At 36.6% G+C, this 12,772-nt stretch overlaps 2 protein-coding genes and 1 pseudogene across 2 annotated transcripts; 2 read left to right on the top strand and 1 right to left on the bottom strand.

The window, feature by feature from the left end:
• The first annotated feature begins 3,408 nt into the window (after nucleotides 1-3,408).
• LOC104728075 (indole-3-acetic acid-amido synthetase GH3.17-like) lies at nucleotides 3,409-6,069 on the top strand. Its single transcript, XM_010447112.2, has 4 exons — nucleotides 3,409-3,704; nucleotides 4,283-4,384; nucleotides 4,477-5,300; nucleotides 5,498-6,069. Exons 1-4 carry the CDS (start codon nucleotides 3,409-3,411, stop codon nucleotides 6,067-6,069), a joined length of 1,794 nt encoding a protein of 597 aa, XP_010445414.2.
• A 251-nt stretch (nucleotides 6,070-6,320) lies between these two features.
• On the bottom strand, nucleotides 6,321-7,994 carry LOC104723656 (putative F-box/LRR-repeat protein At4g15060; annotated as a pseudogene).
• Nucleotides 7,995-10,065: 2,071 nt separating this feature from the next.
• Nucleotides 10,066-11,993, top strand: LOC147930723 (uncharacterized). The gene is made up of 2 exons (XM_087477001.1): nucleotides 10,066-11,823; nucleotides 11,907-11,993. The coding sequence occupies exons 1-2, from the start codon at nucleotides 10,924-10,926 to the stop codon at nucleotides 11,991-11,993; spliced, it is 987 nt and encodes a 328-aa protein (XP_087333127.1). The 5' UTR covers nucleotides 10,066-10,923.
• The last annotated feature ends 779 nt before the right edge of the window (nucleotides 11,994-12,772 follow it).

Here is a 12,772-nt window from a genome sequence, read left to right as displayed (position 1 = left end):
CCTACTACTTTATTTTAAAATTTATTGAACTATTTTTAGATTGTTTTCATTAATTTAAATTTTCATCTTTGAATTATTTGTGATTCATATACTACAGTGCTTATAATTTTCTATTGTTTTTTTAATTATGTCAAATTAATTTTCTTCTAATTTCTCAACCCTGATTGGTTGGTCATAAACCCTTTTTTCAAACATAATTGTTACCATTATTCATTCAATCCCAAAGGGAGATAACAAGTAGAAGCTCATCAATCTAATGGATGGATAAAATAGGCTAATCAAACATAAACTTACAACAAACATAGATATATAGATTGGAAAAATTTAAATTGTTGTTGATAGATCTACAGGAGCTCAAAAGCTGTGACAGCTGGTTTGCGAAAATGTTTAAAATAATTGATTTGGCCACATATGTCACCAAAATGCAATTATTTTTTGGTCAAGGGTCCTGAGAGAACTTCATGATGGGTGACCTTCCTGGAAGTGATTGTCGGAACTGTGCGAGTAAGGACAAAACACAGAAAAATATCATTTGTTGATTTGTAAGGACGGTAAACAAGTTTTTAAAGCCTCTCAGACGTAACAAACCGACTATTGAATATGGGTGGGTCCATGGGCCGAGAATAGATGTAGGGCCCACTTAGGAAGGTGGGCCTATGGACTGAGAGTGGACTTGGGCTCACTAAGCATAGTGGCGGTTGGGGCGTTACAGAGACAGAGGCTACATCATGGTGTGTTTTTACGCGAATACATTGGGAAATATAGCATTAGAGCAAGTTTATTGGGGGGTTCATATAAGGAGAGTTCTTAAATTTTTTATGAATTAATTGTGTACTGTTTGGAATATAAGAACTCATGATCTCTTAGATAAAATTTTCTCTTTTATTGGTAAGTTCTTATTTTGGGTCTCTTATTTTTGAAAATATTATTTTTTAAAATTTTAAAATTTTAAATAGAATAGAAGTGGTATAAATGTGTAAACATTTAAGATTTTATAAAATTAAAAAAATATTGCATTTTAAATAATTTTCAAACATACAAAACATAATTTGATACATGTTGCCTATGATGTTTCTCTCTTGGCCAACAAGAAAAAACAATCTCTTGAAAGAACTGAAGCCCAGTTGAATGCACGTTTGGCAATACTTGTGACCTTGGGGGAGGCTTTGAGCGGGAGGAACTCGGATTAGTTTGTCTTCAAACTTTAAAACAAAACAAAACTTTAAAACAAAACAAAACAATGTATTTTGACATCTATAGTCTACACCAAGTATGATCAATGCACAAATCATCATCATCATTATCACTCACAAACAAATATCAAAGATTTGTTTACCTAAGTAGCGCCGACGATGATGTTGTTGATTGGAATAAAGATGAGCTTCACAAAGAAGCCAACGAATCCCATCACTACAAACCCAATCGCAGTACGAATAGTCACTTTCGTGAATTTTACAAACAGAAACGAAAGAAAAAATCAAAACATATTCTCACCAATACACAGATCTATCTTCCCAATTGAAATCATACTATTGTACTGAGAAACTAACCCTCTCAATCGAATTAATCCAATCTCTTCCGATTGAATCGCCTATTCCTTCAAATCGCCTCCGATACAATCTCCAATTTGATTCAAATTGCCGCCGCTACAGTCGCCTCCGATAAGATCTCCGTCGATTCAAATAGCCTCCGACCATGGACTTCACTGATTCTATAACCTCCGATTAAAGCAGATTTTCCTTTCTAGGATCGAGACTTTGATCGGGAGAGAAAGAGAGAAATTGATCGGGAAGAAAGAGAGAAAGAGAGAAAGAGAGAAAGACAGAAAGATTAATCGGGCAAAAAAAAAAAAATTCCCTTTTCTATTATTCTCTTGACCAACGAAAAATAGACACGTACCAGTCTCTTATGATCGATTTCAGGATGTTATATAAGGGAGCCTCTTCCTTATTTTCTTTTCTTTTGATTTAATTTTAATACACCAAAAATCTTACAACCCCCCTTACAACCCCCGATAAACATGCCTTTAGTTATTATCAAAAGATTTTATGACGTTAGAAAAAGTTTTTACTTTCATTGGTTGTTGGAGCAAACCAATTTGAGATAGCAAAAAGACGTGAATATGTTCTCTCCACACAAAAGGAGGGAAAAACCGAGGTTCTTTCTATGGTGTAGAAGGTTGGACACAAGGTTATCTCTCCAAGGAAGGAAGGTGGAGGAGGTTGGATGCAATGTTATCTTCCTAAGGGAAGAAGGAAAAGCCAAGGTTTTCTCCATGGTGGAAGAGGTTGAACGCAAAATTCTCTCCATAAAGGATGAGGGCAGAGCCGAGGTTTTCTTCATGGTGGTCACACATTATTATGATGATGCATCATTGATTAGTATATTGTGTAATATATTTTTTATTCAAAATATTTTTTGAGCCAACAATTTTACTAACTAAAAAAAGATGCAGAAGTGAAAGTAAAATAGTTGGATTAATGTGTTCATATAGACATTTTCTAGGTGGTGATAAAAATATATTTGTAACATAAAGTATATTTAGGTGTAAAAAATACACTTTTAATAGTAACATACATAAAAAATTTGTAAATAAATATAAATCAGTGTATTATAATAAATTTTTTTTATAAATAACGTACAACAAATTTTAATATATTTTTATTAAATTTAGGTTAATTTATAAAATTTCAAGCCGCACATCGTACGGATCCTTATCTAGTTCCTTTAAAAAGCCAACTGAGATACGATGGACACAGCCCGTAAAAAGAAAAATACATAAATGTTCAGATATTTTCCAATTATATTAAGAAGACAATATATTAATTTTACAAGACTATTACTTTTATTTAAGAATTTCGAATCATGCATAAATAGTTTTTTTTTTTCAAATTTTAAAATAATATAACTGTATGTATGTATTTAGGATTCTTGAGATTTATTGTTCCGTTGGTCTATAATTGACTAATTATATCATGTATTTACGATTCTTTGAGATTTTTTTTTTTAATTTTATGATAAATGAATTGGCAAATTGATTTCCATTTTTTACAGTTGACTAGAATATGGAAACATGGAATATAATTCGAACTTGGAAATAAGAAATTTTCTTCTCTTCTGTCAACAAATATTTTCTACGCCAAAATATTACTTTCTATATTTTCTTAAATAATTCTAAATTGAATATATTCCAATCAATTTTTTTTATACCAGTCAAATTCTAATTTTATTTTCTTATTTACAATACTTTTCTTATTTTGTAACAATTATATATTTTACCATTTCCTATAAATCTTATCACCATTTTACTATATAATCTCCCTTGCCTCCTTCTCCTCGTACAATATATCCCAAACCAACCCTCAAGAACATAGAAGTGATTCTCTCACTCAACAAACAAAAAAACTAATGATTCCAAGTTACGATCCAACTAATACAGAGGCTGGTCTAAAGCTTCTCGAGGATCTAACCACAAATGCAGATACAATCCAACAAGAAGTTCTCCACCAAATACTCTCTCGAAACTGTGGAACCGAGTATCTCAAGTCGTTTCTTGATGGAGAATCTGACAAGAATCAAGAAAGCTTCAAGAACAAAGTCCCGGTGGTGAATTACGAGGACATGAAGCCTTTCATCCGACGAATCGCTGATGGAGAATCATCTGATATCCTAGCTTCTCAACCCATCACTGAGCTCCTCACTAGGTAATCACATTCTGTGTATATCAAAATACATAATAATGATATATACAAATATAAATAACTCTACAAAACTATGTTATACTTTGTCATCTCCAAATTAATTCTTGAAGCTGTCTTCCTTTTCTTCGTATCTATTACCACATGGTTTTAAAATAATAACTTTCTAAAACATCTATTCTCATTTATAACCTATTTTTTGTTGATGAAATGTTTAAACTTATAAACTATGTTTTTAATCTATTTTTTAAATCAAAACGTTCATCAAATAATTTTCATAATTTTAGCATGTAATATCAAAACTTAAGAAGTATTAGTTTTGTGCATTACGTAAGTTTACATGTAACACAACTATTACGGTAGTACCGTATTACCTATTTTTTTTTTGTATTTTTGACATCATATTTTGTATAAAAATATAATTCTAAAATATTTCTGAAAAGAGTGAAATAAACCAGGTTACATTTGTTTATTCCCCGAATGGCTTTGCACGTCCTTGTATATCATCAAACTCTCAAGTTCTTAAATTATTAGGGTTGCATTTAGTAATTGCTTAGTAATTCTTGGATAAATATATGATGCAGCTCGGGTACTTCTGGTGGCAAACCGAAACTGATGCCTTCTACGGCTGAAGAATTGGATAGGAAGACGTTTTTCTACAACATGCTTGTCCCCGTCATGAATAAGTACGTCTAGTTATTTCTTGTTGATTCATATCCCAATTAAGAGTAATTAAAAAGGGAATGAGATTAACAGTGTTATATATGGGTTTTTTTAGGTATGTGAATGGACTAGACGAAGGTAAGGGAATGTATCTTCTGTTCATAAAACCAGAGATCAAGACTCCTTCAGGTCTAAAGGCTCGTCCTGTGTTAACAAGTTACTACAAAAGTCAACAATTCAAGAACAGACCATTCAACAAGTACAATGTTATCACTAGTCCTAACGAGACCATTCTTTGTGAAGACAGCAAGCAAAGCATGTACTGCCAGCTTCTTTGCGGCTTAGTCCAGCGATCTCATGTCCTAAGACTCGGTGCTATCTTCGCCTCTGCCTTTCTCCGAGCCGTCAAGTTCTTGGAGAATAATTTCACTCAGCTCTGTGCTGACATCAGGACAGGTACTGTCGCGAGCTGGATCACTGACTCGACATGTCGAGAGTCGGTTTTGTCAATTCTTAATGGTCCAAATCCTGAGTTGGCTGATGAGGTTGAGGCTTTGTGCTCTGCTATGTCATGGGAAGGAATCTTGAGAAGGATATGGCCTAAGACCAAGTACATAGAGGTGATTGTTACTGGCTCAATGGCTCAATACATTCCGACACTCGAGTTTTATAGCGGAGGTTTGCCTTTGGTTTCGGTAATGTATGCTTCCTCTGAGTGTTTCTTTGGTATCAACATTAATCCACTGTGTAAGCCATCTGATGTCTCCTACACACTTCTTCCTAACATGGCTTACTTTGAGTTCTTGCCTGTCGATGAAAAATCACATGAGGAGATTCACTCTGGCTCACATGATACTCTTAAGGACGAAGATCGTATTGTCGATCTTGTTAATGTTGAAACCGGCCGATACTATGAACTCGTCATCACCACGTTCGCAGGTCAGTTCTCTCTTGAAATTGACACGATTAACATGTTTACAATACCAAAAAAAAAAATGTTATGTTCTGTAAACTGTTTGAAGAAATTTGAATCAGTTCAGTTTAGTTTGATTTTTATATATGTTCAATTTAGATTCTTTAACCTAGTGAGGGAAACGTGTAACACAAGAGTTCTTTGGGCTCTTTTTTCTAAACAGGTTTATACAGATACAAAGTAGGAGATATTCTGAAGGTGACCGGTTTCCACAACAAGGCGCCTCAGTTCAGTTTCGTGGAGCGAAGAAACGTTGTCTTAAGCATCGACACAGACAAAACTAGCGAAGAAGACTTAATGAAGGCAGTGGCACAAGCCAAACCCTCAAGCTTCTTGCTCACTGAGTACACGAGCTATGCGGACACGTCATCAATGCCAGGGCATTACGTGCTCTTCTGGGAGCTGAAGCCACTTCACGATAACGACTCACCAAAGCTAAACGAGAAGATGATGGAGGATTGTTGTTCTGAGGTGGAGGATTGTTTGGATTACGTGTACAGGAGATGCAGGAACAAAGACAAATCAATAGGTCCATTGGAGATAAGAGTGGTGAGTTTGGGTACTTTTGATTCGTTAATGGACTTTAGTATCTCTAAAGGATCTTCAGTGAATCAGTATAAGACTCCAAGGTGTGTTAAATCTGGAGGAGCTCTTCAGATTCTCGATTCCAGAGTTATTGGGAGGTTCTTCAGCAAAAGAGTTCCTCAATGGGAACAACTTGGTTTAGATTCTTAGCTTTACTTTATTCCTCAATGGATTTATCCCTTCCCAATTCCCATAGTTGCTTTTGTCTTAATTTTTAATTGTTTTAAGAGGGAGTGAGAATCCTCTAATGCAACTTCTAATAAGAGTTCTCATAGTCATGTGAGATTACGCATGAAGAATAAATTTTAGACTTTATTGTAGCAAACTTTTATTTGGGTGAAAATGCAAGTAAGAGACCAAAGTGATGTGGTTTTCTTGATGTGTTACATGCATCCTTGGTCACAAAAATGGCTTTCTCGAAACCAAGAGTTTTTACTAAACTGGAAAATCTGAAAAATTAAGAAGAATTTTCATACCGATCCACAAAACCGCTGTTTAAGATCATCAATATTCATATAAATGCAAGTGAGAATCCTATATTCGATATCTTCACTCAAGCACCAGTTGGCATGTTGCTGAACTTCGAAAAGAAAGTGACAACTCCTGGATCATCACCTTACGTTTATCCTCTGTCTCTGGAGTAGACCGAGACGAGATTGCCGCAGTCTTTAAGCAACAAGCATTTCTCAAAATGTATTTAACCACATCTACCTCTTTCTGCGATCCATGTATCCCTTTCCACTTGAAAGTTTCGAGACTCGACCTCATGCACTCAGGAATAGGACTCAATTCACTCTCCAAGGAAACCAGTGGTGGATCCACACAACTATCTTTATGATCCTGAGATCAAACATGAGAGTTTGGCTTAAAGATTAGTTGCAGTAAATTAAACCAAAAGAAAAAGGACTATATATATTGAAAAGAACTTACATCGTTCAGATCAATCTCTAGCTCTCGTAAATTAGGAGATTTCTCGAGCAACAGGGGAAGTAACTTTGATCAATTTGTATCACATGGACATAGCTTCAAATTCTTAAGCTGGTTGAAGACAATACCGTCACAATTGAAAGCCTGCACAAGATGGAAAACGAATAAACAAAGGTTAAAGAATAGGCAGGTTAATTAAAAATTAGTGTTCTAAAATGAGAACTATAGATGGATGTAAACAAATTACCTCTTCCGCGTTGAATGATCTTATGCATAACGAAAGCCGCTTGACGGATGTGATTGATCTAATAAAGTTGTTGGTATCAGGGTATCTAGATTCGATATCAGCATCCTCTAACTTAGGCATATCTTTAAAATCGTAAAAGTAGCTAGGATTAACTTCACTTTCACAATCATAGTGTGTAAGTAATTTGAAATACTTCAAACAAGGAGTGTTTATGACAAGCTCACTCAAATCAACATATCTTCTTATTTTTAGAGCTAGTCTCTGCAAGGACGGCATGGTTACATTCAATGGTACTAAATCCTCCGGATAGCCGGGAAAGTCCAATGAAACTCGTTCCATAACAAGATCCTCAAGAACAGGGCAACTGGAAAGAAGTCGCTGAAGAGACTTGTCATTTAAGTAAGTCACACGTCGAAGGAGCAAAGTTTTCAAAGACGGAAGATAAGCTATACGAGGAACGTCCACGAATATTTCGTCTATCAGTTTCAAGACCACTAGCGATTCGCAGGTATACAAACTACTAGGTTGATACTTAACTCACGGAGGCAGCGAGAAACTGCAATTACAACCCACAGTTTGATATCCTTAGACTTAATTGATCCAACGCTATTGGTCAAGTTGAGACGAAAGGTTTCTATGATGGGAGCTTTATGTAAAGGCATATTTAAATTAACAAAAGCCCTTAAAGTCAATTTTTCAGAGGATGAGAGATTGGTATACTCGTACTCAAGCTTAGGCAAAAACATCCAAAGAAACTCCCATCTCTTCGACAAAACACTCGTGCTTACAGCGGTTCTTGTTGGAAGAAAAAATAGTACCTTCAATAGCAATTCATCAGGTAACTGACTGATCCTGTCGGCCATCTCTTCACAATCTCCAAGATCTTTTGTTGATTTTTGACCAAGATGCTTTTATCATTGAAATAAACACAACCTTGTAGAAGAAAACCTAATATTTGTAGCTTAGGGTTAATGATGAACAGGCTTCACTAGGGCCGGGCTCTAACATATCTAATTATCTGGGCTTGGGGCAGACAACAATTCTTTAGTCCTTTAGTTAATTATTTCAATGAATAAAATTTATGGAAATTGTTTTATAAGAAACTTTGGGTTTTGAATAAAAAACAGAAAAAAGAAATGTGGGAACTGTTGTGTTCGTACTTCGTAGTGGTTATGTAAAGAATCCATCATAAAAATAGTATAAGTATACCATTTTTAGTAAACTTTTGTAATACGGATATATAGAATTATCCATTTGTCTATGAAATTTTTTTCAGTTTAAATGTTACATATAAGTATATATATATTTTTTTGGGTTTGTTAGATTTTTAGTACATTTAGAAAACATAATAGGGAAAGTAGTACTAGTACTATTTACAATTGGAGAAAAGGGTGGGTGTGAGATAGAATCCCGTAGAGATAGACAATAATGTGGGTCAGAGTGTTTTGGTTGATATTACATTTTAACCCTGGTCGTTTGTTTTGCGGAAGAGAGAGGAGAGAGGGAAGGAAGAAGAGAGTGAAAGTACTGTACAATCGTTTCATGTCTCGAAATGGGCTTGAGTGAAAATTATTGTTGGGCTATCTCTTTGAATTAAGCTATCTCTTTGAAGACTTCTTCGAAATTTTGGTAATTCGTTTAAATTAACTTAAATCGAGGTAGATATTTAAGCAACTGGATTGTACAGTAGGTTCGAAATTGTGATAAAGTCTCTCATGGGGCCAGTAAAATCCTATAAGAAGATTTCATAGGGAAGAGTTATCTGGAATAAACAAGATTAAGAAAGAGATACAAAAAAAGAAAGAAAAACATAAAGGAGAGATGGAAGGTAAGTTTATTATAATTTGGAAGTAAGGTTTCATGATTTTTCGTACTTACTTGTTTACTGATGGGCAAAATGTACTCAAACTGTAGTGGATGATGCTGTCGTTGTCCAGTCGGGGAGGTGGATACTGTCGAGCAGGGGGGAATGGGAGTTCCAAATGAACAAAGTATTACGTGGTAGATGTGTACGGCTGACGAGTGTGAAGAGTTTGAAAAGCTTAGAAGACAAAATCAAGGAGCTTTACGGGATTGAAAAATTGCCAAATATTATCGAATTAAGCTATCTCTTTGAAGACACACTAGCTCAGATGCATGGTACACCTCCAGGTCCGACGTTCATTAAAGATGACAGAGAGTACAGGTGTTTCAAATCTCTCAGTCTTGCAGATAAATCTATAAATTTGTTTGTGACAATTAGAAACATTGATGGGAGCTTTGTATGGGAAGGTGGGAATTGTGAAGAGATAAGGGATGGTGAGAACAATAAAGTAACTGCCAGATTAGGATACTTTGGAGGGTTGATGTCATCCGTAATGCAAAGTATGATGGTAGGTGAGGTAGAGAATCAAACAACAGTCCCTGTTTTAGATGATGGGGATGGTTTAAGTGAAGACGTACTTTTGAGTCATGTTGAAAGTGTTGAGGAACTACTTAGAGGTAAAGGACCTAGTGCTTTCATTCAAACTGCACCGTCTTCACAAGAAAGTTTAAGTGAAACCATACTACTGAACCATGTGGAGAGCGTTGAGGAACGATTAAGATGTCAGGAAAAGGGAATAGGTGGGGGAAGTACTGATTTGGGAGACGAATTGTTGCTACAATACGTTGAGAGTATAGAGGTGTTGATGAATGAGGAAGAGGAATCAGATTTAGAAGAAGACAATGGAGGTAGGGAAAGTGGGGACGACAATGGAGTTGGTTCAGAGTCAGAATTTAGTAGTTATGGAGGTAGTGAAAAGGAGGAGGATGACGCAGTGTATGCTTCGTGTCCCAACTTGGGGGAATCAATGAGAATCGAGAATGAGTTCGTCGGTGAGAGTTCTAGTATTCCTCCGCCACAAAAGAAATTGAAAAAAGTCAGCTGGATGGGCGATGATTATCCTAATCCAGGGAGTAGGGACGTTATGGGGGAGCTAAGAGAGAGTTTCGAGAAGGGCATAACTATCCACAATATCTATGGGTTCGAAGACTTAGAACCCATGTTTGATGAGACGGAGATGAACGAGAAGACTGCGCATGTTGATTTGTCTAAAGAAGACGACAACATATACGTTGGGAGGACATTTGCAACCCGAGAGGATTTCAGGGTTGGTTTGTCTATATATGCAATTAATCATGTATTTAGATTCAAATTCACACGGTACGAGAAGGAGTCATTGGTTGCGGAATGCTATGATAAGAAAGGGTGTGACTGGCGAGTGTACGCTCACCAGGTTGGGGGGTCAGAGGAATATGAGGTGAGAAAGGCACAGTTAACCCATGTATGTGATGTACAAACGCGTAGCAAGTTCTCCGCACACGCAACATCCAGGGTAGTAGCCGCACTGCTGAGGTCAAAGTATGCAAAGGCATATTGTGTACCAAGAGCTAGAGATGTACCAGAGATAGTACTGGCAGAACACAACATCCGCATGACTTACTGGAAGGGTTGGAAAGCGAAAGAACTGGCAGTTGTAACAGCTAACGGTACAGAGGAGAATAGTTACTTATTGTTGCCTGTGTATTTGCATGTCCTTGAAGTGGCTAATCCAGGAACGGTATACCATTTGGAAACTGAGGTGGATGAGGACGGAGAAGATAGGTTCAAGTACGTGTTTTTGGCTTTCGGCGCAAGTATTAAGGGCTTATCATTTGTCAGGCGAGTTGTGGTGGTGGACGGTACACACTTGTGGGGTAAATATAGGGGATGTTTACTAACTGCAAGCTGCCAGGATGCCAATTTCCAGATTTTTCCAGTAGCTTTTGGTGTGGTGGACAGTGAAAACGATGATTCATGGTTATAGTTTATGCAAAAGCTCAGCGAAATAGTTAGTGACGGGGGAGATTTAACATTCGTTTCTGATAGAAATGTTTCCCTTTTAAAAGCTATTTCAGAGGTATTTCCCCAGTCACATCATGGAGCCTGTCTTGTCCACATCAAAAGGAATGTTAAAGGAAAGTATAAGAAAAAAAGTGGACTACCATCGCTGGTATGGAGGGCAGGGAACATGTACAGAAAGAAGGATTTCGAGACTGAGTATGCAAGAATAAAGAAGAGGAATAGAGGATGTTGGGAATACTTGGAAGAAATCAGGGTGAAGAATTGGAGCAGAGCTCATTTTGAAGGAGAGAGGTATAATCTAATGTCATCTAACATAGCAGAGTCCTTGAACAATGCTTTGATACCAGCTAGGGGTAGTCCAGTATTAGCATTGCTGGAGTTTATTAGGAAAATGCTTGCTAGATGGTTTGAATCACGTAGGAAAAAAATTTCTAGAACTGTTGGTGATATTCCTATAGCGGTAGAGAAGCAGCTGTTAAAACGGTTCAAGGGGGGATTAGGGATGAGTGTCCTGGCTGTAGGGCAATGGGATTCTGAGGTTACAGCAAAGGATGGAAAGCAGTTTGTTGTATCATTGGAAAACCGAACCTGCACATGCTTGGAGTTTCAGAAGCTGAAGATCCCTTGCTTTCACGCCATGGCTGCCGCCCATGACAGGGGATTGGAGTACATGACACTTGTTGGAGAAATGCATAAGATCTCCATGTGGTCCCCCACTGTAGCAGAAGCTATACTTCCTGTCCAAGATCCAGCGGAAGTAAATGTACTAGATGACATAAGGGTCTTGTGCCTCATGCCTCCGATTTCAAGGAGACCACCAGGAAGACCACCGAAGCTGCGCATACATTCTGTAGGGGAGTACGAGGTAATACCTCCCTCTCCATTGTAGAATAATGTGTTAAATAATAATCGCTATGCCATGTGAATGTATATGCTGTTAAACTGCAGGGGAATAACAAGTCGAGACGTCCAAATAAGTGTGGACGTTGCGGTGGGTTTGGACACAACACGGTGACTTGCAACGCCCCCCTATGATGATGTTAATCGGGATTATTTTGATGTATTTGTGAGAAGTGGACACATCTCATATGTTTATTTTGGGAAATTGGTATCTTTAATTTAAATTCGCAAGTTTAACTTGATGCGAATTTTTTTGATGTAATCGAATATTGTTTAAATTAATCCTTTAGGGATGAAAGTAGTCGGTATGTATTGGTCTTTAATCCTCAGTTTTTGGCAGATTAATACATAAATCTGATTTCATGTTTATGTATCGAGTGTGTTGTAGGGTACTTCATACCACTCGTACATTAGAGTTTGGGGACGGTTATTTATATTGTGTACACTTAATTAGAGTACGGGTAATAGGACATTAGATATGTTGTATGAGGGATAGAAACATGAAAATATATGTATAGGGATTTAAACAAATCGGTATGAATTGGTCTTTAATGCTTAGTTTTGGTCAGATTAATACATAAATCTGATTTCATGTTTATGTATCGAGTGTGTTGTAGGGTACTTCATACCACTCGTACATTAGGGTTTGGGGACGGTTATTTATATTGTGTACACTTAATTAGAGTACGGGTAATAGGATATTAGATATGTTGTATGAGGGATAGAAACATGAAAATATATGTATAGGGATTTAAACAAATCGGTATGAATTGGTCTTTAATCCTTAGTTTTGGTCAGATTAATACATAAATCTGATTTCATGTTTATGTATCGAGTGTGTAGTAGGGTACTTCATACCACTCGTACATTAGAGTTTGGGGACGGTTATTTATATCGTGTTCACTTAATTAGAG

Source organism: Camelina sativa, chromosome 12, assembly GCF_030686135.1.
Source record: "Camelina sativa cultivar CO46 ecotype springtype chromosome 12, ASM3068613v1".
Lineage (NCBI taxonomy): Eukaryota > Viridiplantae > Streptophyta > Magnoliopsida > Brassicales > Brassicaceae > Camelina > Camelina sativa.
Note: the sequence above shows the minus strand (reverse complement) of the source record. Positions and strands in the feature narration are given on the sequence as shown.